The sequence below is a fragment of the Penaeus monodon genome, chromosome 13, assembly GCF_015228065.2.
Source record: "Penaeus monodon isolate SGIC_2016 chromosome 13, NSTDA_Pmon_1, whole genome shotgun sequence".
Lineage (NCBI taxonomy): Eukaryota > Metazoa > Arthropoda > Malacostraca > Decapoda > Penaeidae > Penaeus > Penaeus monodon.
The window spans coordinates 39,487,752-39,515,681 of NC_051398.1; the positions used below are offsets into that span (position 1 = coordinate 39,487,752).

A 27,930-nucleotide genomic window follows, 5' to 3' on the forward strand; every position below is an offset into this window, starting at 1 on the left:
ATCACTAATCATACATAAAACACTTGTCCGTATGTATGAATGCACACACACACACACACATCTGTCTATCTATACACACACACACACACACACACACACACACACACACACACACACACACACACACACACACACACACACACACACACACACACACACACACACACAAAAAAAAAAAAAAAAAAAAAAAAAAAAAAAAAAAAAAAAAAAAAAAAAACTGGCGAAAAGCAAGGGAGAAAGAAAAAAACGGAACTTGTAAAAGTACAGAAGCTCTTCAGGTCGCACGGGCAATAATTTACATGTCTGTACAAAAGTTCTCAGCGACTGCAGTGACCGTGCATACTTTGTTATATAATGCAATTGTGGTTTTCAAATACTGTTAACTATTCTCTCTTTTTACAGACAAAAGAATTCGACAGTTCTAGTAAAAAGAGAAAAGAGAAAAAATCACCTTTTACCATTCAATGTTTTCTGTCAAATTCCTGGAAGTCTAAGACGCCAAACATGCTTTCACATTATCTCTGACATCGGTCATGAAACTCGTTCAGGAAACGAAGGCCCGAAGAGCGCCACTTACTTCCCGCCAACCACCATGGATATATATTTATTTATTTATTATTATTATTATTTTTTACTATTATCTTTACATTCTCATCAGCTATCATACTGCGCTGAGACTGGGTGACGACTAATCCATAATAATCTTGTCTTTGTTTCTATTCTACATAACACCTTTTTAAAACCAAAATCTAGAGACATGAAAAAAAAATCCGCTGTCTTTAGATTGGCATTTGTTTTTCGTACAGCAGACGCGTTTCCGTAGAATCACAGTCCTACTCAGTCCACTCACCTGTCCTCGGCGATCCTTGCCAGCAGCGGCTCCAGCCAGCCTTCGGTGCACTCTACGTGGGCATCCAGGAAGGTGATGACTTGACCTTTGACCTGCGAGGCGCCTAGCAAGCGCGCGCGGATCAGGCCGGACCTCTCGACAGTTCGCAGCACCCGCACGGGGACAGGCAGCGTCTTCACGTGCTGCTCCAGCTCCTCGCCCAAGTAGTCTGGCGGCGAAGCAGGTTCGGGAATTAGATGAATTTATTTGTTGTGTATAATGTTTGCATGTTTGTTTTTTGTTCGTTGGTTTGTTGTTATGTGTATGTGTAGGTTTAAGTGTGTGTGTGTGCAATGTTCCTGCTAAAAATTGAACTTGAATAATCTAATTTACAACTAATCCAATAAGCAGCAAGACCTTCATTAAACACTGAAATAATCCAAATATTCACTCCACAAAAGTGCCGTACGTGCATAAGAAGAAACAATAATAATATGAAGGAAGAGGAGATGTAGAAGAAGAATATGAAGAGAAAGAAAAGAAAAGAAAAAATATAGGGCTATAAAACGTAAAAAAAATCTGATCCGTTTGTAGATTTTAAACATAAATCAATACGTTAATTGCAAAACCAAGGATTCCTAAAAGAGCAGAGGCATACGGCATCCTTATAGCCCAGGAGATGAAATGCGAATGAAAGTGAAACAGTAATAATAATAATAATAATAATAATAATAATAATAATAATAATAATAATAATAATAATAATAATAATAATAATAATAATAATAATAATAATAATAATAATAATAATAATAATAACAATAATAATAACAATAACAATAAAAATCATAATAAAAATATACATAATAACAGAGAATAGAAATAATTTTCAAACAGAGATAACAGACAAGGAAAGAAAAAGCATAGAAGTAGAAGAAAAAGATGACTATGATAATAATGCCCAATTTAAAAAAATAATAATAAGTAAAAATGATACAAGAAAAAAAAACTATTTGAAATACAGCAACGAATAAAAAACAAGGAAGGAAAAAGGACAAAAGAATGAGAAGCGAAGGAGAATTATTTGGAATATTACAAGAAGAAATAGTTAGAAATGGATAACATAACAAGGAGGGGAAAACGGCTAAATAACAGATAAGAAAAGAAAAACAAAAGTCGAGTAACATAAAGAAGGATAAATTAAGAGAACCGAAAATAGGGGAAAAAGCATTACAGAAAAAAAAACAGAAATAAGAAAATATGAAAAAACAACAACATCCAAACAATACAAAAGGAACAACAGCAACAAAAAACAACAACAACAAAGACACAACAACGCATAAAAAGCGCCTGACTACCCACCCCCCTTGCAACCCTCCCCTCCCCCCTCCCCTCCCCCCTCTACCTCACCTCTCTCAGACGCATCATCCACGAGCAGAATCTCCTGCAGCAGCGGCCGGGGGGAGCGCTGGATGATGGACCAGACGGTACGAAGCAGCGTGGACCAGGCCTCGTTGTGGAAGACGATCACGATGGAGGTGGTCGGCATCAGGGGCGGGTACTTCTTGGTCTTGCATCTGTGGGGAGAGAGAGGGACGGGTGAGATGGGGGGAGAGAGGGAGGGGAGAGAGAGGGAGGGGAGAGAGAGGGAGGGCTGAGTGGGAGGGAAAGGAAATAAGTAAGTGAGTGAGTGAGTTGAGTGAGTGTAAATGTGAAAGAGCATGGAAGAGGAAGTACTTATAAATGTAAGTGGGTGGAAGGGGCAATGTGTTTGTAAATGTGAGTGTGTGGAGGAGGGGAGGATGTATAAATATCCAGCTGTTTTTACGATGGTAATCTGATTTAATATTGGGCCAGACGACGCTTAAATGCTTGAGTATTTCCATGTTCAAAGGATGCGATCCGGCGCTAATCAGATGCACGCAACACTAATGTCTTTTGCTGTAATTACCAAGCAGGTTGCGATTAATCTCTGAATGTGCTTTTAAGCGATCATCGGCCCTGTGCCCTCTGGTATAATCTTTAATATAAATATCAGTCAACATCACAAAATGCACCCGAAATCCCGTGGAAGATTATTTGACAGCATATTTTGGGAAACGTTTCGGAAAAAAAAAACAATAATAATAATATAAGAAAAAGGTTCGCTCTGAGTAAATATTATTCTGGCATTCCTCTTATAATAGATTTTATCCTTTCTATCAGTTTGATCTTCCTACACAAACCAATCCTCGGCTTCACCCTGTCTCCCTGTCACCCTTACGCAGAACTGGGCCGTGATTAGTCCCGCCCTATTTCCCCGTCCCCCATTTCGTCCCCTACCCCAGCCCGTCGCCGGGGGGAGCCACTGTTTACACAGAAGCTCGCAATCATGTCCTTCTTCTCAGGAATATCAGGTAATTACTGTGTGTGTGTGTGTGTGTGTGTGTGTGTGTGTGTGTGTGTGTGTGTGTGTGTGTGTGTGTGTGTGTGTGTGTGTGTGTGTGTGTGTGTGTGTGTGTGTGTGTGTAATTACCTGATATTCCTAAGAAGAAGGACATGCGTTGTATGTATTACGTATGCATGGATACATACGTACGCAAGTATGAATGAACATGGATAATGACAAAGAAAATAAAACAACGAAAAGTTAAATTTTCAGGTAAGAAAAAAAAAAAGGAGGGAGGGAGGGAGGGAGGGAGGGAGGGAGGGAGGGAGGGAGGGAGGGAGGGAGGGAGGGAGGGAAGGAGAGAGAGAGAGAGAGAGAGAGAGAGAGAGAGAGAGAGAGAGAGAGAGAGAGAGAGAGAGAGAGAGAGAGAGAGAGAGAGAGAGGAGAGGGAGAGGGGAGAGGGAGAGGGAGAGGGAGAGGGAGAGGGAGAGGGAGAGAGGGAGAGGGAGAGAGAGAGTAAAGAAAGAGAGAGAGAGTAAAGAAAGAGAGGGAGAGTAAAGAAAGAGAAAGACAGAGACAGACGATGAAAAAGAAAAAGGAAGAAAAAGAAACAAAGAAAGAGAAAGAGAAAGAAAGAAAGAAAAAAAATCCCAGACATAAAGAGACGGAAACTGACAAGTAAAAATCCTGTTCTGAGGAGCTGCCTACAAGTTGTTAGCTGAACAAAGTCGGAATCTCGGAGGTGCTGGCCTGGAGTGACGGGGAATGATGTGTCTTTGAGCGACGTGGCAAGAGTCCTGTGATGTGGTGTGTGGTATTTTCGAGACGTGAAGAGCGATGTGGAGCAATGCTCTGGGCTGCGGTGTGGTGTTGTGGAAGCGCGATGGGTGATGTGACTGTGTTCCGTGATGGGTGATGTTATCGAGGACTTAAGGATGGTGTGGGGTAGCTTTCTGGGTTGTGTTGTTACCGAAGTATGGCGTGTGATGATGTTCTGCATTGTGATGTACAGGTTGATGTGGTATGTGGTACGGTGCGCATACCACACAGAGTTGTGTGACGTAGTACTACAGGCTATGAATGAAAATGTGGTAATGATGTATGTGATGTGCTGTGTCAAGATGTGAAAGCGAGTGTCGGTGGCGACGATGAGTGGCGTGACGAGGTGCTGCACGATGTTAAAAAGGGTAAAATGATAAGACAAGGCGTTCTGCAGGACAACCAAACAAAATTTTGAGGAGAAAATTCAGTTAACTAACAATGTTCAGTTAACTAACATTATCATTTATTGTTTGACAAAAACTACCTCATAATTGCGCTCAAAGAAAATCAAAGTAACTTTCAGTAAGACTAACATCTCTAGTTAAATGAAAATTGTAAAATAATTCCCTAAAATACTTCGTTTGTTACATGAATATTTGAATATTTTCAAATGCTAACAATTACAGATATTCATGTGAAAATGTGATATTTATTCTCGAACATTTGGCTGGTTTCAAAGGCCAACAATTATACAAATTCATGTAAAAATGTGATGTTTCCTCCTATAAAATGGATTGCAGATATAGAACAAAACCCTTTTCATCAATGATACAAATGATGCATTTGATGTGCATGTTTTGATTTTATATTTTTACAACAATCTGTATTTTACATAATCATAAATTAACAAAGGAAGCATTTTATATTTGCACTGGATAATCCCCTGTAGGTATACTATACATGCATACATATATACATACATACATACATACATACGCGCACACACACAAACACGTGTGTGTGTGTGTGTGTGTGTGTGTGTGTGTGTGTGTGTGTGTGTGTGTGTGTGTGTGTGTGTGTGTGTGTGTGTGTGTGTGTATTTGTTTTCGAACATAATCAGGAAATTAATTCCTTGTCAATTTAAGATTATAGGATATCGTTACACTTTAACAGTACAGCATATGCGTGCCATAATGTAGGCCTGTTATACAATCACATGTGCACATAACCCTACACACGTGTATTTGTACGAGTATGCCTGCGTGTGCACATGCCTGTCACCACACCCAAGGGCCCATGCGAGGGGAGGGGGGGGGGGTCCGCTGGCAGCTGTTGCTTGTTTACGAGCCACAATATGAAGTGAACCACAAGCTCGCTCCTAGTCGTTACCTGCACACGCGCCACCGCCGGCCGCACTTTTCCCGGATATTGGCATTTTGTGGTCAAGCCCCTTTTTATTTATCGATTCAATTTCCCGCCTCGTTGCCGCGCCCTCCGCCGCCGCCCGCCACCGCCGCCGCCGCCTCGATCCCGCCACAGGATCCGCGAGAGGAAGGTTGTCGCGGCATCTCCCGGTATTTTTTTTTTTATTCTTTTTTAATTCCTACTTTTGTTTATGTCTCTCTTTCTTGCTGCTGGCGTGCGTGTTGTTGCCGTTGTTCGTGCTGTTTTGGTTTATTTTTTTTATTTTTTTATTTATTATTTTTTTAACAACTGTTCTGGGTGATGTTTTAGTTCCTGTTTGTTGATGTTATTTGTAATAGTATTTTTTATGGCGTTTCTGATATTATTGTCTCTTCTCTCCTGGACAGAAAAGGGAAGAAGCGATAAACGAGAGACAGATGAAAGTAAAGAAAACATGATTAAGAAATGAAGGGAACAGAGAGAGAGGACATAGGACATAACAAAATAAAATAACATAAATGAAGACAACGAGGGAACGGGAATGGGAACGAAAGGAAGAGAAATGAGAAAACAAAGTAAACGAAAATAAAGGAGAATAAATTATGAAAGAGACGAAACAGAATATGGTACAAATAAAAAGAATAAATAAAGGAAGAGAAGAGGAAACTGAATTGAGCAAAAGAAAGAGAAAGGAATTAAGGAAAAAGATGGATGGAATATAAAGAAAAAAAGAAAGGACCAAAGAAAAGAAAATGAAGATAGGAAAGAGAAGAGATGGATAAAAAATAAAAGAGGAGATAGACCAGACAAAAATAAATGCTGAAAGAAAGAGGAGAGGAGACAGAACGCAGAAAAAAGGAAGGGAAATTAAGAAGAAATAACGAAGGGAGACAAAAGAGACCAAAATAAAGGAAAGGAAATGAAAGAGAAATTAGAAAGGGGAGACACACCGGGCGCGCGGATATACAAGTCGAAACAGACAGTAAATCAGTGAATGAATAAATAAACAAAATTATTCATAAAACATATAAGAAAGCCGATAACATATAAAAAAAAAAATTATTATGAAAAAATGCATCTACTGCAAGAAAACAAGCATAACACACACAAACACACACACACACACACACACACACACACACATATATAAGCAAAGGTCAAGGACACAAAACGATAATACTAAATGAATGAAGTGAAAAAATAACGTTTCCATCATCCACCGTTTAATTTTCTTTTCACATTTTTTCCCCTTTTGTTTTCCCTCTCCCGTTCTCCTCTTACATTCCACTTTCGCTATTTCTCATCCCTTTCCCCTCCATATACTTCCTTTTTTTTTACCCTCTTCTTCCCCTCGTTCGTTTCCTTTTAAAATGACTTCACTCGTCTTTTATCCTCTCTCTCTCTTCTTTCCCCACCTCTTATTCCTCAGTTCTCCCTCTCTCCTTCACGCTCTTCGTATCTTTCATTCTCACCTCTGGCTATGCTACCTGTTCCTCTCTTTTATTTTCCCTCTTCCTTATTCGTGTCTCATCGCCCACTTTCCTCCCGTCTCTTCATATTATTTTTCGTCTTCCCTATTCTTCCCTCTCCCTCTCTTTTTTCTGTCTTCTCATCTTATTGTCTCTCTTCCTCTCCCACATATTCTTTTTTTTCTCCCACTTTCTTTCATTCTCCCTTTACCCATCTCTTTCTCCCTCTTCCTATCTCCTCCATCTTACTCTCTCTCTCTCTCTCTCTCTCTCTCTCTCTCTCTCTCTCTCTCTCCTTCTCCTTTCTTCTCTCTTCCTCTTTCCTATCCTCCCTCTTCCTCTCTTCCCCTTCTCATGTCTAACCTTCCCTCTTCCCCTCTTCCAATTCTCCTTTGTTCCTCTTCCCATCTCTCATTTCCTTTACCCCCTCTCTCTCTCCCTCTCCTTTTCCTTCTCTCCCATCTCTTTCTTTTTCTCTTATCTTCTCTCATTCGCTTTCCTCTCCCATTCTCTCTCTCCTCCTTTCCTTTCCCATCTCTTCTCATCTCCTACCTTTCCTCTACCCCTTTCCCATTCTCCCTCTTTCCCTCTCTCATTATTCTTATCCCCATCACTTTTTCCTCCTCCTTCCCCTCTCTCATTCTCCCTCTCTTGCTCTCTCCTTCGTCCTCCTCACATTTTCCTCGTCCCTTTCTCTCATTCTCCCTCTCCCTCTCTCTCTCTCCCCCTTCTCTCATTTTCCTTCTTCCTCTCTTTCATTACCTCTCCCTCTCCCACTACCCTGTCTCATTCTCCCTCTTCACTTCTTTCATTCCCCCTATCCTTCTCATAGTCCCTCTCCCTCTTCCCCTCTCTCTTTCATTCCCTCTCTCCTCCTATATTCCCTCTCCCTCTTCCCCTCTATCATTCCCCCGCTCCTTCTCCCCTTTCTCCCATTCTCCCTTCACCCTTCTTTCCTTCCCTCTCTTCCCCCGAGACCCAAGCGTGCTCGCCGCTCGAGGACTATCGGTTCATTGAACGGCGTGGACAAACCTCGACTCCAATGACGGCGAATCAACTCCGGGAGACACGGAGATTGGGAGATTAGCCTTTGTACCCATGGATTAGTTTGCCAATGCAGCGGCAGCTTTGCCAAATTCTTACCGGATGACTTGCGTGATTCTTGTTTTGTTTTACACATCTGCTTGCTTTATTGCAACTTTATATTATATTTATTGTTGAAATTATTATTAGTATTATCGTCATCATGATCACTAATACAATTATCGTCAATAGCAACATTATTGTTATCACTATCATTAATATGATCATTACTATTGCTATTACCTTTACGCCAACATTACAATTACCATTATCATTATCATAATTATTATTACTATCATCACCATTATCATCATTACTATCATTATTATTAACATCATTTTTATATACTATTTCTCTATACTTCTCTTCCTCTTCCGAAAGCTTTCGGTGTGTTTCCCCTTCAACGCTGATCCAGGTATCACTTCCCCTTCCCCTCACCCTTTGCCTCATAACAAAGACATCTAACTGCTCATTCTTCGTTATGTTGAACCATCATGCAATCGCAATAAATGGAAGGTGATCACAGGCACGACAATCACGGGATGGACGCGATATCTGACGATAAATAAGTCATTATGAGCTTTTCCCGAAGCGACAGACAAACGCGCGCCGTCCTCGTGGAATAGCGGCTCCCGGTCACTTGATGCAAAACCGAACCGAAAAATGTCCGAAGGCGATCCGGATCCCAATATTTGAGGGGACTTTATTTCCGGGTGCGCTTCCGGCTCGTGGCAAATGATGGAATATGCATCGAACGTGTAATATCATCAATCAGTGCTCATGCAAGCAATTTCGTCATCAGCACGATTAGCCAGGGAGACTCTGATATATCTATATTCGGAACTGGGATGAAAGTGTTTATGTATACGTAAGTTAAAAAATGTGCTTGACAAAAAAGAAAAGAAAAAAAAAAATGTGCCTGACAAAAAAAAAAAAACATATATATATATATATATATATATATATATATATATATATATATATATATATATATGTGTGTGTGTGTGTGTGTGTGTGTGTGTGTGTGTGTGTGTGTGTGTGTGTGTGTGTGTGTGTGTGTGTGTGTGTGTGTATGTTTATATATATGTGTATATGTGTATATGTGTATGTGTATATGTGTATATGTGTATGAGTATATGTGTATGTGTATATGTGTATGTGTATGCGTATATATGTATGCGTATATACGTATGCGTATATACGTATGCGTATATACGTATGTGTATATACGTATGTGTATATACGTATGTGTCCGTGCGTGTCTGCATGTATGTGCATCCCTGTGCGTGCGACTGTATTCCCACTTGAAGAATCACGATCAAATTCAAGAATCAATCCAAAAACTCCCCCAAACCACAGCATTCACGGGAACAAGGAGTAACGAACAAAATAATAGCCAGAGAAAAAAAAAATCAAAATCCATTATCACGACTGGCGGAAGTGAGCGCCTCGAGGTATAAGCCTGCATAATTTGCATTAATATTATGATGCAACCCTCCGCCCCCTCCCTAGTTCGGCCCACTCCCATTTCACTCGATGTTGTGATGCAACATTCCTGCTCACTGATTCCCGTTTGAACTCTTGTAGACTCGGCAAATTCCGAATAATTTCACGACATAAAAACTAAAAGGCACCGAGAGAGCATGACACTCTGATGTTCGTTGAAATCTACCCTCATCACCTCACTAAAGTGTTATATATACCAACCATTTCATTCTCTAATCTACCCTCCTCTCCATTCTAACGACATCTGATTACTCTTTCATAATCTCCTCTCGCCTACTCCAAAATCCTGAAGTATTTGCCCGTATCTACTCATCTCCCCTTCTTTTAACACGAATTTACACCCACTCTACCCACACCTAACCCAAGATCTAATCCGACCTCACCAGCTCTAATCTACCCCAAGGCATCCACTCATCTACCCCGTGTTCTTCCGGAATCTTGGCCCAATGACAAGGCAGGGTCCATCATGCCGTCTGTATTTTTTTCTGAAAACCCAACAAATGGATAGATAAAGACACAGCAAAAACAAACAAACGAACAGAAGAAATAAATAAATATAAAAAATAAATACACAAATGCGGGCGAACAGACCTCCTCTCCCTTCAAAAGGCGGCCATTAAGCCGAGGTTAATATCTACAGGAAATTTAAATATGTCCCAATTAATTGTACAGTGCATCTATTTTCACAATATTACCGTGCGTATACCCTTTCAAAAATAAATGTTATATAAATCTGATTAGGATCCTTTAAGAGGCACGGACTTGGCAATCATTTCATCATATTACTAGGTAAATTTTCGAATTGGCTTACAACAATAACCGGATTAAAGTGTTAATTATTCTATAAATAATTCATCGTTCCGCCACTCTTTGTCTGTATCATTCTTGTCTTTACAATATTTATCGTTGTTGCTGCCTTTCCTGTTATCTGTTATTTCATGTCCATCTTTCGGGCCTCTTCCTCTTCTGAGGTAGATCTTATTCGTTAACTAACACTAATCTACGTTCTTCCCTATCCATTCTCCAACTTTTCTTCCCGTCCCTTAGTATCTTTACATATTTTGCTTATTTATTTTCCTTTCGAGTTATACCCCTCTTTTCTCTTTCTACTCCTTCTTCCCCTTTTCCCCCTCCCCTCCTCGAGTCTCCCTGCATTTTCCTGCTCCCTCTTCCCCTTTGGCCTATCCACCCTTCACTTCCCAACCCCCTTTTCCTTCTCCCTCTCCTTCCCTTTACCCTCCTTACACTTTTCCTCACTTCCCCTTTGGACCCTCATCTCCATTTCCCCCTCTTTACCTCCTTGCTCCTTTCCCTACTCCCTCCCCTGCCCCTCCATCCTCCTTGCCCCATGCCCCCTTTCTTACTCCCCCTTGCCCCCTTTGCCCCTCCTCTGCCCCTCCACCTTATCCAAGCTACACTGTTCCCCTCAAACCTTCGCGCTAACACTGTGTCAACACCGCCTCCCGCGCTACACGTCTTTCCGCCGTGTATGTATTACAGACAATGATATATCTGATGCAAGGTACACATCCACAGCGCAATCCATATCCGTATCTGCCATTTTGGAATTAGACTGAAGTCATGAAAACAAATGAAAACCAACAAACGCACACGTGTACGGTTTGATACACATGTATACCAAACTAACACAAACACACAAACACACACACACACACACACACACACACACACACACACACACATGAAATCAGTATTTACATAAGAGTTCACGCAGTTTCGATCCACGAAGATGATCCCTATAATAACCGTAACACACAAAACACTTATTTTTTTGTTTATTCATTTGTTATTACTAGGTTCGCACTTCCTAACCAGAACCTGCAGAAGAATGGTATCCTTAAAACCCCCTAAAGATGACAGTGAAGCGCGAATCCGAAAACAGACTGGAGAGAACTGTAACTTCAACGCCGAAACCGGTCTCTTTAAGGGAATCCTAAGGAAAAGTCGAGGGTATTTTACTTTCAAATCGGGTAAAGTACCGAAGGCAAATATACACGAGTCTCGGAGATAATTGGCTGCCTTTTTACGTCTGAAGCAGTGTGCAAAAGGAGCGATTCGCGTTGTTTTGCAAAATTTTTTGTTGGGTTGCTATTGATGCGGGGTCTTGAGAGAGAGAGAGAGAGAGAGAGAGAGAGAGAGAGAGAGAGAGAGAGAGAGAGAGAGAGAGAGAGAGAGAGAGAGAGAGAGAGAGAGAGAGAGAGAGAGAGAGAGAGGGGAGGGGAAGGAGAGGGGGAGGAGGTGAGGGAAAGAGAAAGGGGGCAAATGGAGAGAGTGAGAGGAAGCGAGAAAGGGAAGTGAAAAGGAGGGAATGGGGAGGAAAGGGGTGAGGGAGGGAAACAGAGAGAGGGAGAAGGAGGGGAAAGAGGAAGAGGGACGAAGGGAGGGAGGCGGAGGTAGTGATAAGGAAGGGAGATCGGGAAAGGGGAGGAAGAGGGGAAATGGGGAGGTGTAGGGAGAGGGGGAAAGGGGAGGGTTAGAGAGTGGGTGGGGGAGAAGGAGAGAGAGAAATAAAAGGGAATAAGAGAAGGATAAATACTCGCATACCATCGTCATAATCACACGACTTATTTACTGTTTACGGCGTTACACCCCCCCCCATTCCCGACCCCCGAATCCCCCCACTCTTCGCCCTCGCAACCCACAAGTGCCAATTAGGTGACGAAGGCCACCGAGTCCACGAGGCGGGGGGAGTGATATCTACGTCAGCGCCCTCTCCCCCCCTCCCTCTCCCCCCCTTGCCCCCTGCCCTCTCTTCCTTGCTTGCCTTGCCCCGCCCCCGAGCCTCAAGCTCCTCTGCCCGCCCCTTCTTACCTCTCAAGCCGAGCGGCGCACGGCTGGTGTATTCCCGCGGAGAAAAAGTCCGCACTCCAAAGACAGCCCGGGAGTGACTGCGAGATCACCTCCGTCAGCAGTGCCCCGGGGTGTGTACTGGAGACGGTTTCGCGGAGAACTCGGGGGGGGGGGGGACAGTGAGGTATGTCTTTATAAGGAGGGGCGAGGCTTTACGTTCGTGTTGTCTCATCACCTCGAATTTTCGAGGCTTTGCCGCTTTCTTCGATTCTATCATTGTTTTCCTACCTATTCTTTTTTTTTTCTCTTTGTCTTTTTTTCTTTTTCTTCTCCTTCTCTTCTCCTCTCTCCTCCCTTCTCCTCTTCCATACATAAGCCACAAAACGAAAAACGAAAACAAAACAAAACACGACGGACCGCCTTCCAGTACACGAAATAAGTGCACACAACAAAAAAGAAAACAAAAACAAAAGCAAGACACACACGAGCAAAAGAAGTGGCCACAAGAATGAAGATTAAATTCCTGAGGTAATAGACCTAACTGGCTTAACTGGACCGGCCAAATTGAAACGTACAAAATCCCAAATGAGATAGAAGAGGAGCCCGCGGGATCAGTGGGCGTTCCTCTCGCAAGACGGATTTCAGGCAAACTCCGCCAAGAGGAAATTACGTGATTGAGAGAGGGAAAGGGAGGGAGGGAAAGAGACAGAGAGAAAGGGAGGGAAAGAGTCTGAGAAAGAAAGGGAGGGAAAGAGGGTGAGAGAGAAAGGGAGGAAAAGAGGGAGAAAGAGAAAGGGAGGGAAAGAGGGTGAGAGAGAGAAAGGGAGGGAAAGAAGGGGAGGGAGAGAAAGGGAGGAAGAGGATGGGAGGGAGGGAAGGAGAAGAGAAAAGAAAGGCTTAAGGATCGTCTTCAAATGTAAAGGGTTTCGTTACGTACACCCCTAAGACCTCGAGGATAAAAAAAGCCAAGCAAATAAATATGAGTAAATGATACTAAATGCAAGGAAGCGAGGAGCGACATGCCACTCCGTTCACTTCTCCTGCCTGGCCTTCTGTAACATGAAATAAGATTTAGTGAAGCATAATGAGGATTTTGCTCTGACTACGCGGCCTTTGTCAACGTCTGCCTTTATCTCTCTCTTCTCGTCCTTTCTCCACCCTTCTCTTCTCTTCCCTCTCATAGTTTCTTCTTCCTCCAACTCCTCACCCTTTTTTCCTCCTCTCCCTCTCTCGTCTTTCCCACTAAATCGCCTTCTCTTCATCTTTCTCTCTCTTTATCCTGCTTTTCCCTTTCCTCTACATGCTTTTCCTTCTCTCACTTACCCCCCCTCTTTCCCTTGTCTGCTATCCCCTCTTCTCTACTTCTTCCTCTTTCTCACTTCCATCTCCTCCTCACTTTTCCTCCCACTCCCTCTTTCCCTTGTCTAGTTCAACCTCTCCCCTATTTTTTCCCTCCCTTTCTCACTTCCTCCTCCACCTCCTCCCAACCTTTCCTCCCATCCCTCTCTCTCCCTTGTCTGCGTCCACCTTTCTGCTACTTCTCCATTCCCTCTCCCCCTTCCCCCTCTCTCCCTCGTCTGTTTCCACCTCTCTCATACTTATTTCCCTCCTCCCCCTCAGTTTTCCTTCCCCTCCCTCTCTCCCTCATCCACACTTCCCCCCTCTCCTCCATTTCTTTCATCCCTCTCCCACATCCTCCTCCTCCTCTCCCTCCCTTATCCTCCTCCTCCCAGCTCGTCCTCTCTTAAACTCCCCCCCCCCCCCCTCCATTTTCCATTTCTGCCCCTTGTATCCTCCCGAGCCTCTCTTTGTCTGAAGGTTGTATTGTTATTGCTTCTTATCCCCCGCCGGCCTGCGTCTTGCGATCTTTAGCTCCTGATATCGGTTCTCCCGAGTTCGACGTCGGGTATAATAATCAGTTAAGGAGATGAAAGCAGGGAGTCGTTCAGGAAATGAAGCCCAACAAAGGAGGGAAAATTATCTTTTAATTAAATAAATCTATGCTGGAACTGTCGACTGATGTATTACATAAAATTCGTTAAGCAGCTTTGTATACGATTTGAATCATACTTACCATTATTAAGAACTGGTTACTATTTAACTCAAAAATGTCTAATTAATAAAAGAGAGAGAGAGAGAGAGAGAGAAGAGAGGGGAGAGAGAGAGAGAGGAGAGAGAAAGGGGAGAGAGAGGAGGAGAGAGGAGAGAGAAAGAGAGAGAGAGAGAGGAGAGAGAAAGAGAGAGAGGAGAGAGAGAGAAAGAGAGAGGAGAGAGAGAGAGAGAAAGAGAGAGGAGAGAGAGAGAGAGAAAGAGAGAGGAGAGAGAAGAGAAAAAGAGAGAGAGAGAGAGAGAGAAGAGAGAGGAGAGAGAGAGAGAGAGGGGGGAAAGAAAGAGGAGAGAGAGAAAGAGAGAGGAGAGAGAGAGAGAAAGAGAGAGGAGGAGAGAGAGAAAAGAGAGAGGAGAGAGAGAGAGAGAAAGAGAGGAGGAGAGAGAGAGAAAGAGAGAGGAGAGAGAGAGAGAGAGAGAGAGGAGAGAGAGGAGAAGAGGAGAGGAGAGGGGAGAGGAAGAGAGAAAGAGAGAGGAGAGAGAGAGAGAAAGAGAGAGGAGAGAGAGAGAGAAAGAGAGAGGAGAGAGAGAGAGAAAGAGAGGGGAGAGAGAGAGAGAAAGAGAGAGGAAGAGAGAGAGAAAGAGAGAGGAGAGAGAGAGAAAGAGAGAGGAGAGAGAGAGAGAGAGAGAGAGAGAGAGAGAGAGAGAGAGAGAGAGAGAGAGAGAGAGAGAGAGAGGGAGAGAGAGAAGAGAGAGAGAGAGAGAGAGAGAGAGAGAGAGAGAGAGAAAGAAAGAGAGAGGAAGAGAGAGAAAGAAAGGAAAGAGAGAGGAAGAGAGAGAGAGAGAGAGGAGAGAGAGAGAAGAGAGATGAGAGAGATGATGAGAGAGAGAGAGAGAGAGAGAGAGAGAGAGAGAGAGAAGAGAGACATCAGAGAGAGACATCAGAGAGAGAGAGTCAGAGAGAGAAGAGAGAGAGAGAGAGAGAGAGAGAGAGAGAGAGAGAGAGAGAGAGAGAGAGAGAGAGAGAGAGAGGGAGAGAGAGAGAGAGAGAAAGCGAAATACAGAGACACCATCTGCATCATATTCGACCAACTTAATGCAATACATTTCCATGGATCACCTTGGGGAAAGTTTCCGGAACTGCCCCCCCCCTACCCCCGAGAAACCCACGCACAGATGCAAATAACCCCCCCCCCCCTCCAACACAAACACGGGGACCAAATCTGATTATCGCGCACAGGGAACAGCAAGTCCCCTCTCCCCCACCCCCATCTCCTATCCCTCTTTCTCTCCTACCCCACCCCACTCTCTCTCTTCCATTTCCCTCTCCCTCTCCCCTATCTCTCTTTTCCACCCACCCCCCACCCCACATCCAAACCCGCCGAAGTTCACTCGTGAAATTCTTAATCGATGGCAGACGCGGTCAAACTGCCCCCCCCCCCCCTCCCGAGATCCTCCTCCTGCCGCAGCTGCACAAACGCCCTTCTGTCGCTCCTCCGCGAAACAGCACCGGAATGTCGGTCCCGCGAGGGTTAGGGAAGTTAGGCTCAAGTTAACCCGGGCTAAACAAGAACACACTCGCTGGACTGTGCGGATCTTGGGACTCACTCGTTCTCTCACTCACTTCGGCTGTGCGGGTGTGTACCACCGTTCAAGCATTCACGAACCCATGTACGTAGAAAGACGGACACAAGTTTGAATGTGTATATTAACCTTAGCTACCCCCCTCTTTCTCTCTCTCTCTCTCTCTCTCTCTCTCTCTCTCTCTCTCTCTCTCTCTCTCTCTCTCTCTCTCTCTCTCTCTCTCTCTCTCTCTCTCTGATTAGGAAGGGCATCCAATCATGCAAGGGTGGCACGGTCATATAACCTCTCAGTAATGAATTGAGAGTGGCCTATGTCCTGCAGTGGAATGAATGGCTGTTGGAGAGAGAGGAGAGATAGAAAAGAAAGAAAGAAAAAAAAAAAAAAATCACACACACACACATATATATCTCCGCCTGACGCAGCGGCCTGACCGGCCGTGACGCCCACTTACCCTTCGAGGCGCACGTCGGGAAGCGACCTGTTCAGGCTGATGGAGTCCGACGCGAGGAGGTTGAACTGGTTCAGCTTGAACTTCTCCTTCATGAGCGCCTCCTGCCCTGGCGGCGTCCTCACGGGCTTGCCCATCTCCCCGGGGAGGCCGGGGTGCTCAGGCACGGGCGGCCGCGACACCCACTTCTGCAGCTCCTCCGGCGGGTAGTCCAGTTTAAAGCCCTGTTGGAGCACAAGCGCATCACTATATGAGGGGACTCTTAACCTACTCAACAAGGTACCTCCTCTTCTCTCTCCATCACATATCAAATCAAATGTTTCAGAATGAACGGCAGTGACTCACAACAGAATATTAAAATAGAAGGCAACAAACATTCGCCGACCATACCTCTTTCATAAATTTATCGAATTATTAAATGTTCAATTTACAGGCATTCATCATTAAACTGGTAAGCGGGAATTATTCACACATCAAATAGATATCCCGCTACTGTGAGCTTTATGGTATTCATCCAAGTTTCATCGACGCTTCAGAAAACACCTGCGCTTCATAAAATACTCGTGTCAACATTCCTCTGTCGGATTTAACGAATATCTTATTCATTTATATACATATATTCTCTGATTCGATCCATGACACCAATCTACGCTAACATTTTTCCTCTCTTGGGCGGTCGACGATACAAAATTCTATTCCTTACATCAATCGACGCTAACATTTCTATCTAGAATTTTCCCAAATCGAACCAAAGGCTAACACTAGGCTACATCAGGCAACAGTTAATACACTCTAGATCCCAGACCCATCTGTGTACCGACGAACGCGCTTCAACACGTCATCGCCAAATGATGCACAAGAATCCAATTGATGTCGAGAGGCTAAGAACACTATCTGGAGAAGTCTTTGTTTGTTTGCATTTTCCTCTTCCTCTTCATTTTTATTCTTGTTTTTTTCTAGTTCCTTCTTTTCTTCTTTTTTCGCTTCTTTTCTCCTTTTTCTTCTTTTTTCTGCTTCTATTTTTTTTCTTCTTTCTTTTTTTCTTTTTCACCATCATTTTTTACTTCTTTCTTCTTCTTCTCTTCCTTTTTCTTTCTTCTTCTCTTTCTTCATATTTCTCTTCTCTTTCTTCTTTTTCTATTCTTCTTCTTTCTTTTTTCTCAGCAAGGAAAATGCAAACCGGGTCAACGGTTTACGAATGCTCTAGCTATTGAATGGAGATTTCTTTGACTAACACGACTTGCTACAGGGCATTATATCGTAGATTCTAGCGGAAAAAGAAAAAGAAATCTCACTCTCTCTTTCTCTCTGTCTCTACCATATATCACTCTATACTGTAACCTTTATATACCTGTATTTCTCTCTTTAGCAAAGATTTGTGTACCTGTACTTCATTCTGTAACAAAGGCCTCAACCGTGGCTCCGCATTACAGAAACGGCTTCCACTTCGCGTGCTTATCAGCAGCGCTCCCTCGCCCTCAAAGCGCAGCCTCCCGCCCGAAGGATCCCCTGCACAGCAATTTCCTGTCGAGGATGAGTGCCCTGCGACGGCGTTGGTGGAACTCGACCGCGAGGGAGTCAACGCCCTGGCAAAGGAGAGGCGACTTTCCCCGCCTGAAAGAGAGGCGGCCTTCCCTCCGCTAAGGAAGAGGTATCCTCCTACCAGAGGAGGACCGACTTTCCCCTGCCAAAGGAATGACGACCTCCCTGCCAAAGAGGCGCTGAGCCTTGCCTCGGGAGGGGTGACCGCCCTGCCAGGAAGCAGAGTGCCTCCCCGCGAGTGAGCCTCCCTCCCCGCTGCGGGCGTCAATGCCTCCCTGCCGTGGCTGGAGTGCCTCTAAGGAGCGCGCGCCCGCCTCTCCTCAGGCGCCCAGGATTCCATTGCAAGAAACGTTGATTTCCAAGAGGAAATTAATTAGCTTTTAAATTACAGGTTCGCGTGCGGGAGATGAAGTTCACTTGTAATTACTTACAAATCTCTTTTTTCTTTAAAATAAAATCACTTTTAATCTGATTTTTTTTGCATTCACTCTGATTAGCATCGAGCTACAATACTGCCCATCTTTCTTCTGCATGAGCTGCTCTCCAGGCTCCGTTCTCGCGGATGTGACGCTGCCAATTAAATCGTGAGCAGAACATATTTATCTCGCCACACGTGCCACGGCGTTTTGTCTTCCAACCCCCTTCAACTGGCCACTGTGGCAAAGATGTAAAGGCGCGCGAGTGGAATTATCATGCACTCATAATACGCGCATACGTTCTGTATTAGTTTACCAATCTAACTAGTACAAATTGCACGGAATATCTGAAACACCCATACATAAAAAGTTCGTTTTTGGTAAAGAAAAATGCAGGCATTGAAAAATAGCACCGCCTCCCTAGCCCCGGAGGAGCACACTTGCCTCGAGATCGACGTCGTGGTTGTCGGCGCGGTGGTTTCGGATGCCTCGGCCCTTGTTGGTGCGGTGGTGGTCGGCGCGGCTCTCGCGGTCCTGCGCGTCGCTCCTGCCGCAGCCCCAGCCCGAGCCCGTCGAGCAGTCGCTGTAGTACATGATCACCGCCACGTCCATCACGAACCACACCAGCGACGTCACCAGCACGATCTTGCAGGTGTGGACCCGCAGCCGCGACGACCGGAACATGCTTGCAGTGGACGCGGTTGCGGCGGGAGAGGCAAGCTGCTGCTACGACTCGGGGGGAGAGAAGGGGAGGGGAAATGAGGGCGGGTGGAGGAGAGCGGGGGAAGGGCGAGGAGAAGCAGCGCTGGGGACGGTGAGGGCGAAGGGAAGGAGGAAGGGTACAGAAGGGTGCAAGGGGGTGTGGCTACCGAGGCCGTCGTCTCCTCTCAGCACCGGGATGCCCTCGCGACCATCACTTCAACGGCTCGAGCACGACCTGGGAAAGGAAAATAATACCCCGTTAGTTACATAAACAAAGACAACTCATCGAGCAGAGCGGTTATAAAACAGATGTGAAAAAATGCTTAACAAAAATAAAGCAATGTTTCCCTGATCAACTGTGATTCCGCCTCGAGTCCCGAAGACGGCCTCACAATTGGCTCGGAAACTCTCGTATTACTTTCAATAAAACTGGGCTTAAAAATAGCTTTAAAACAAAGAAAAATATAATAAAAGAAGAGGACAGTATGTGAAATGCGATACGCTGATAAGAGAGAGAAAAAAATGGAGAAAAAGGAATTTTGAACACCAGGCAAGAAAAGTAAACATAAAAAAAGGTCCAGATTTCGACCCCTCTTCCAAGCAAGGCAGGAAAACGACCGTCCTGCATGTAACGAGGTCCCGCGAAAATCGAATCAAGCACTCCATTAGCACTGATCCAATTTCAAGCCGAACTCGGAGAAACTGCCTCTAGGTATTGCTCCTGAATTGGCCAAATTTGATCGCATTCACGTGTCAAGATCAAAAGCCATTCGCCTCAGGGTGGAAAACTGGCTTGATAAGTAAATTGGAAGATGAATACTATCTATCACGAGCACCGTTCACAACCCTCCGCCGCTAATTCTGGTGATCTGACCGCCATGTCTAGGTGAGATCTCCGTGATACTGGTTGAGCAGCTCGATAATTTTTCGATCACTCATAAATTCATTTATCGTGTAGGCCTATTATTCTGTTTACGAACAATATTTCGAAGAGGCAGATATAAAATAAAATAATAGACACATACACAACCAATGTCCGGTAGAGGACTCAATCCACAATTTCTATAATTAACAAGCGACAGAACAATCAATAAATATAGAGACAAAGAAATATGAAATGAACAAAAAAATCTGCAACAGCAAAAACAAATAATAATAATAATAAATAAAAGAAAGAAAGAAAGAAAGTGAGAAAGAAAGAGAGAAAGAAAGACAGAAAGAAAGAAAACTAAAAATCCCAACTCCTCGAGCTCTTCAAACTGCACAGGCTCAACGATCTCAACAGGGAGCTCTCCTCCAAAGAAAACGGGACGAAGGAGAAGGAGAAGGAGAAGGAGAAGGAGGAGGAAAAAGAGAAAGAGAAGGAGAAAGAGAAAGAGGAGGAGGAGGAGGAGAAAGAGGAGGAGGAAAAGAACAAGAAGGGAAGGAAAGGAAAAAAAGAGAAGAGAGGAGGAAGAGAGAGAGGGAGAGAGGAGAGAGAGAGAGAGAGAGAGAGAAGAGAGAAGAGAGAAGAGAGAAGAGAGAGAGAAAGAGAGAGAGAGAGAGAGAGAAGAGAGAAGAGAGAGAGAGGAAAGAGAGAGGAGAGAAGAGAGAGAGAAGGAGAGAGGAGAGAGGAGAGAGGAAGAGAGAGAGAGAGAGGAAGAGAGAGAGAGAGAGGAAGAGAGAGACAAGGACAGGGATTGAACGAAAGAATGAAAGATTGAAAAAGAGAAAGTTAGACAAAAGAAAGAGAAAGGCACACAAACCGATAAGTAAAACGTACCAGAAAAAAAAACAGACTAAGGGGGAAAAAAGAAACTCATTTGCCGTACCCGAAGTCTACAATATTTCCTTCTAAGTAATCACATTTCGCGCTCGCATTGTAAGAGCCGGACGCCATGAATCTGTCCGTACGTCTATTCCCGTTTCCGTCATTCAACCCTTGGCATCACCCCTCCTCTCCTCCCCGTCTCCTTCCCCGTCTTCCCCTCCCCCCACCTTCTCCGTCATCCTCATCCTCGTCTTCCCCGTCATCCTCATCCTCTCCCTTCCCCGTCATCCTCATTCTTTCCCTTCCCCGTCATCCTCATCCTCTTCTTCCCCGTCCTCCCCTCCCTCCCCTCACCCCCCTCCCTCCCTCCGAATTCGGCTTATTGGTTAATGCAAGTTTTGAAATCTGGTTTGCGAGGGAGAATCTTCATGTCTGTATTTGTATCTGAATCTGACTTGGAATGCGCGCGCCGGCATCGTCAGCTCGTCTCGGCCTCGGTCTGATGTGATTCGTAGGTGGTGATGGTGGTGGTGATCGTGATGACGGTGGTGATGGTGATGAAGGGTGGTGACTGGTGGCGGTGATAATGATGACAGGTGGTGGTGGTTGTAGTTGTGTGGGGATGGTGGTGGTGGTGGTGGTGGGGATGATGGTGGTGGTGGTGGTGGTGGGGGTGGGGGTGGGGATGGGGATGGGGATGATGGAGGCGGAGGCGGCGAGGTTGTGATGATGGTGATAATGAGGGCGGCTGATGATGGTTATGGCGAATGACTAAACGACTGTTGGTGATATTTAACAAAGAGGCACAGAAAACCACCACTCAGCTTCATCATCAAACCTCCCCTTTCTCCCCATCGCCATACCAACTCCACTCCCGTCACTTCTATTGCGTAATTCCTCGCCTGACCCTGTCTGGCCAAGACAATGGCTGCAAACACAGGTAGACATAAATCAATACAATTATACTTGTGGCTTGGAAAAATCTCTTGATGATGAGGGAAAAGGGGAAGGGAGGATGAGGCAAAAGGGGGATGGGGAAGGAAGAAAGAGGGGAAGGGGGAAAGGGAGAAGGCGGGGACGAGAGAGGGAGAAAGACGATACAAAACACATAAATTTCTTCAAAGAGCTTGTTTTTCTCCCTCCCCTTACGACGCCATTCCCCTCTCCTTCTACTTACTTAAATACCCCCTCCCCAAATATCCCCACCACCGTACTTACGTCGTCACCCCCATCCCATACTTCTTACTTACACCCCCCCGTACCTCCGTACAAGAGACCCTCCCCCCCATACGCGCCCCCAACCAACCTCCCACCTACCCCCCCTTCTCCCCCGCCCCGTCCCTCCGTAACAGAGCTATAGGGAAATGGGCTTTCCTTCGTTGTCTTGCGGGAGTTAATGTTTACCCGAATTATCGGCATTTTATTATTCACTGCCCGGATTTTACGAGGGATGGTTAATGGGCGTTTTCTTATTCATTTCTGTTTTTGTTCGTCCTGTCTGTAAATCTGTCTGGTTGTCTGCCTGCCTGTTTGTCCCTGTGTCTGGTTGTCTGTCTGTCTGGCCATCTCTTCCTTTTTTCCCTCGGCCCTCTTTCCTTTCCACCCTCTCTTCCACTCCCCCTTTTCCCTCTCCCTCCTCCTTTCCCTCTCCCTCCTTCCATCCCTCCTCCCTCCTCCCTCCTCGTCCCCTTCCCTCTTCCCTCTCAACCCCTCTCTTCCACTCCCCCTTCTCTCTCTCCTTCCTCCCCGCCCATCTTCCCTCTCCTCAGTATTCTTAGCACGACGCGAGACGACCCAGCGAGCTCCAGTTATCATCGAGCTTTAGTAGTTCTGGCGGGTCGTCTGTCCCTGGGAATTCTCCGGAAGCCGGCAATGCGCAAGTCGTTCTTCAGGATGGCTGGAGACTACGAGGGCTGATTGGCTGCATAATGCGGCGGCGCTACGGGAAGCAGGTGTGTGTGTGTGTGTGTGTGTGTGTGTGTGTGTGTGTGTGTGTGTGTGTGTGTGTGTGTGTGTGTGTGTGTGTGTGTGTGTGTGTGTGTGTGTGTGTGTGCGTGTGTGTGTGTGTGTGCGCGTGTGTGGAGAAAAAGAGAAGAAAAAGATGTAGACGTGGGTGAGGAGAAGGAAGTTGAGGAGGAGGAAGAGGAGAAGGAAGGTGAGGAGGAGGAGGGGGAGGAAGAGGAGGAGGGGGAGGAAGAGGAGGAGGGGAGGAGGAGGAGGAGGAGGAGGAGGAGGAGGAGGAAGGAGGAGGAGGAGGAGGAGGAAGAAGAAGAGAAGGAGGAGGAGGAGGAAGAAGAAGAGAAAGAAGGAGGAGGAGGAGGAAGAAGAAGAGGAAGAGGAAGAGGAAGAGGAGAAGGAAGTTGAAGAGGAAGAGGAGGAAGAGGAAGAAGAGGAGGAAGAGGAAGAGGAGGGGGAAGAAGAGGAAGAGGAGGAGGGGGAGGAAGAGGAAGAGGAAGAGGAAGAGGAGGAGGGGGAGGAGGAGGAGGGGGAGGGCGAGGAGGAGCAGGAAGAGAAGGAGGAGCAGGAAGAGAAGGAGGAGGAGCAGGAAGAGAAGGAGGAGGAGCAGGAATAGAAGGAGGAGGAGAAGGAGCAGGAAGAAAAGGAGGAGGAGGAGGAGGAGGAGGAGGAGGAGGAGGAGGAGGAGGAGGAGGAGCAGGAAGAGAAGGAGGAGGAGCAGGAAGAGAAGGAGGAGGAGCAGGAAGAGAAGGAGGAGGAGCAGGAAGAGAAGGAGGAGGAGCAGGAAGAGGAAGAGGAAGAGGAAAAGGACGAGGAGGAGAAGAGAATATGATGAAGATGAAGAGATAGAAAAAAAAGGTTCAGTATTTATATCTCCATCCACGTAACATCATCCTCTGCCATTTACATTTTTCCATCTGTCGTCCGAACAAGAAGCGGGATCTGCAAAACACAAGATCCACGAGATCTTGATGGATTTTTGGCGGGAAATGCAAATAGTTCCTCCGCCGCTGTTTGCTTAGGTGGAACCCCGTTTTCTGTGTTTTTACAGGGGAGGCAACATCGATGGTGGCGAGGGACCGCGGTTAGGCAACAAAGTAAAGGGTCTAGAATAAAATTCTCCATTAAACACCGCAGGCAACGAGGCTCCTAAAAATAACCCCAATGCATTATTTTCCATGTCGAGTAAATTATATCAATTCATTCATTCACTTCCCCTCCCCGTAATAGGTACGCTATACATCCATCTATGCAACCGAACGGCATTGAATGATCTATGGCTTGTTAGTTGGCAAAATGTTATTTACAGCCAATTCCCGCCGCGTTCCAGCCGTAAATAACATTGGCCTCCCAGCTCGCTCTTCCATCACTCCCCACAGACGCAGATGGACCAGCATCTCTCCCTCTTTTCCCCTCTCCCCCTCCACGTCCCTGCCATAAGTCACCGGCCACTGCCCTGGTTCCCCTCTCAGTGCCCCTTTCCACTCCCTGCCCCTTCCCCTCCTTGCCTCTTTCCCTTTCCTTTGCCCTCTTCCCCTCCCATCGCTCCCTCCCCCTTCACTGCCCTCTTCCCCTCCTTACCTTCTCCCTCTTCCTGTCCCTATCCCTCTTTTCCTCCTCCCCTCCCTACCTCCTCCTTCTCCCGGTCCCTTTCTGTCTTCAATTCTTCATCTCCCACTACCCCCTTCCCTCCCCGCCCCAGTTTTCTCCCTGCCTCCTTCCCCTCCCATCCCCGTGCCCTGACGCAAATCGAGAGGAAAATTTCGCGCCACGTGATGAAAATAATATTCATGATCACTCGGGTTCAGAATGAGGTCAGGAATTCAAGCCTTGTTCCTTCGACCAGGCTGGCACTCGACTTCCTTCCCTCCTACACGGAAACTGCTTCATCGACGCCCGTGGAGGCTCATCATTGCCAAAGGATACCAACATATGCCGCTACGATCTTGGTTTTATATTCTCACTGCAAACATCTTGCCCTTGTCTCTAAAGAATAAGGTGATGCTTCATATGCTACCTTTCCATCCATCAAACTTATATTGTTTTCCGCACTACTTTCATCACATCTCTAAAAGACGCAGAGAGAACAATTCCATTCCTTTTCATCCTTAATTCATAACACTTTCTTATCTGCCTTTTCAACGTAATCTAAACTGTATCAGTAAGAGGAATGATCTCTTTTGAAAAGGATTACTCCAAGCCTTCATCATGGAAGACGCTTTCTTACAAGCGTCTTATCTTGCATTTATAAAGTCTCTTTGAAACCCCGTACGCCTCTCCGGTAGGTATTGCACTGCATCTTTCTAAGTTTTCTCCGTTAGTCTGCCAGCCGTCACAAATCGAAAAAGTTTTTTATACCGTCGTACTCCATGATCGAGCTATAATCACCCGCTTGAGAAAAAGAAAACTGCCTCGCCCCTTTACATAGTGTTCTCTTTAAATCAACTTGCACTCCACCTTCGTAACGAGTGTCGCCTCCCCTCTCCAGCCACTTCTGCCCCTTTTTTCTTGTGCAGGTTAGACTCTCTCGCCTCGGACGTCCTCTCTCCTCCCCAAGAGCTCCGTCAGAGAGTCGTCGGCGTGTGCGTTTGGGGTTTTCTAAGGGCCAAGAGGAAGGGCGTAGGGCGGGAAGGGTGAAGGACACTGAAGAGAGGAAGAGGGTAAGCAAGAAGTGGGTAATTTTCTGACTTCCCTGCCGGAGGAAGGGGGAACGGACAGGGGAAGAGGGCTAAAACTGTTGACCCGCAACGACTTAAGTTTCAAGTGGGTTCCAAGATGATTTATTACGGGCTGATGGAGTTGCGGGCAGTTAGTGGACGGAGGTGAAGAAGGAGCTTGAAATACCGCAAAAGAAGTGGCGAAGGGGAGGAGGGAAGGGATGAAGAGAAGTAGTGCAGGGCAAAATGGCGCTGAGAGAACGTTACAGTTGATTGAAAAGAGGTCTTGCCGACAGAGGTAGGGAATTGTTTAGAAAGAGCGTGAAGCAACGGAGTACTTTTCTTTTTACTTGACATAGACATTATATGGCAATCTGCTTATTTTTGCTATATTGTCTAATTTTATGGATCGCGAGTGGCGGGAGATGACTGCTTCGTGATAAGGACTAAATGAGTACGTTCAAGGCTATGTCTGCCTACATTCACATACATCTACAAAACATATAAAAATACATTCAGTTGCCCAAGTAAATGTACTAACGAAATATATCACACACTGATAAAAACACGCACACTCTCACCCTCCCTCCCCCTCCTCTCTCTCTCTCTCTCTCTCTCTCTCTCTCTCTCTCTCTCTCTCTCTCTCTCTCTCTCTCTCTCTCTCTTCTCTCTCTCACCCATCCACCCACACACACACATTCATTTACATCACAACAAACGCGCGCACACGCACACACACACACACACACACACACACACACACACACACACACACACACACACACACACACACACACACACACACACACACACACACACACACACACACGTTGATTTACATCACAATAAATACACACACACACACACACACACACACACACACACACACACACACACACACACACACACACACACACACACACACACACTATAGATAGATAGATAGATAGATAGATAGATAGATAGATAGATAGATAGATAGATAGATAGATAGATAGATAGATAGATAGATAGATATAATTTCTTTTTCATAGTATCTAGGCACAAAGCGCTCTTAACAGTTAATGTCTCTCCCTGCTGGTAATAGAGTCAATTGTGACTGAGGTGGATTTACATAAAGGCAGAAAGGACTTTTGGGGTAAGATCATGTTGCACTTTTAAAAATCTCTCAGAGAAGAGGATAATGGGTGCACATGTGAGAACTTGCACATGTACACGTGCACGTATTTAAAGAATAATAATAATAAACTAAAATACACGCATACATATTACTTCGCAATTTATGAACATAGTACTAGTGTATTCCATGAATACGTAATCATATAAGTGGCTTGTTTACGCAGGGCCTGTTAAAAGTTTATCCACACGTTAATACTTGGGACAGTACACCCTACTTGTTATCGGCAATGCGTGTGTACATCAACTTACCAGAACAGGAGTGAAAATACGGTGGAATGTTGGTATTCTCTGGATACACAATCTTATTTTCATCTTTTGTTTCAGATCCGGTGTTGGCATTACATACTTCATCCTTTTCTCTCCCGCGCGCTATTCGAAATTCATCGATTGGCATTTTCTTATTACGTTACAGTCCACAAGCTCGGCATATTTGCGCTGACGACGTGCCTGAGGCTTCGCGCTAACTCAATTCTGTAGGCGCGACGGAATGACACACAGTTTAATTAGTTTGAAAAACAAGTTTTGCGATGACAAAGCAAATTCACGTTAAAAGATGAATCACGGATAACAAATCTTTCTATCGTGTTAAACAAACCTTTCTACCGTGTTGCACAGATGATCGCCAACCCCACTGTATTTAAAACAGGGAAGGAATGATTGCGATTTAAAGTAAAGCGGGGTTTACCGTAACACATATTTGTAGATATATGTTACGGTATGCAGTTGTGTTAATGGGACTAGGGCTAAGTGTTTCTTTCTCCAAATTCACTCAATGACAAAAACGGAGCTCTTTTCGTTTTCTTACAAATTCACAGTTCATTCAGTGACACGTATGATTTTTTTTTTTTTCAAAATCCAAAATTTATGCAGTGACAAATCCAGTTCGATTTACTTCCTTTCAAATCCCCTTTCTCTCTCTCTCTCTCTCTCTCTCTCTCTCTCTCTCTCTCTCTCTCTCTCTCTCTCTCTCTCTCTCTCTCTCTCTCTCTCTCTCTCTCTCTCTCTCTCTCTCTCTCTCCCCACACACAGTCAATTCCTTCGTGACTCCACAAAACTCCACACACAGATCACAAGTCACTATCCGTCACCCAGAAACCACAATCTCCACAACGGGTTTGCCTTCTGCGACCAAACTCGACTTGCTTTTCGAAACCTTGACCACGCGATCCGAAGCCTGACTCGAATGCCCATCAAAGCAATGTCGTAGGGAATTCCTGTTTTTTTTTGTTTTTTTTTTTCATAGGGCCGACACATAATAGACTTTTTCATTCCTCTATCTGAAATAGCAATGTGTACAAATATTCCTTATCATATCCATTACGCATATAACTTCATATACTGTAATTTCAAAACAGTGTGATCCGTTCATTGAAAGTAATAAGCGAGTAGTAGGGACTGGGTTATAACCATGCTAATGG

General features: G+C 45.2%; 1 protein-coding gene across 1 annotated transcript; it reads right to left on the reverse strand.

The window, feature by feature from the left end:
- Nucleotides 1-830: 830 nt before the first annotated feature.
- Nucleotides 831-27,930, reverse strand: LOC119580330 (polypeptide N-acetylgalactosaminyltransferase 5-like). The gene is made up of 7 exons (XM_037928423.1): nucleotides 27,577-27,930; nucleotides 27,108-27,143; nucleotides 26,762-26,983; nucleotides 18,713-19,205; nucleotides 16,314-16,534; nucleotides 2,240-2,406; nucleotides 831-1,058 (listed from the first exon to the last, which is right to left on the reverse strand). The coding sequence occupies exons 4-7, from the start codon at nucleotides 18,950-18,952 to the stop codon at nucleotides 847-849; spliced, it is 840 nt and encodes a 279-aa protein (XP_037784351.1). The 5' UTR covers nucleotides 18,953-19,205; nucleotides 26,762-26,983; nucleotides 27,108-27,143; nucleotides 27,577-27,930; the 3' UTR covers nucleotides 831-846.

Excerpts from the sequence above, each read along its gene's own strand:
- LOC119580330 (XM_037928423.1), bottom strand. The coding sequence starts at position 18,952 with ATGTTCCGGTCGTCGCGGCTGCGGGTCCACACCTGCAAGATCGTGCTG. Across the intron at positions 16,535-18,712 it reads ACCACGACGTCGATCTCGAG|GGCTTTAAACTGGACTACCC; the intron begins GCAAGTGTGCTC and ends GTGCTCCAACAG. Across the intron at positions 2,407-16,313 it reads CCCGACGTGCGCCTCGAAGG|ATGCAAGACCAAGAAGTACC; the intron begins GTAAGTGGGCGT and ends CTCTCCCCACAG.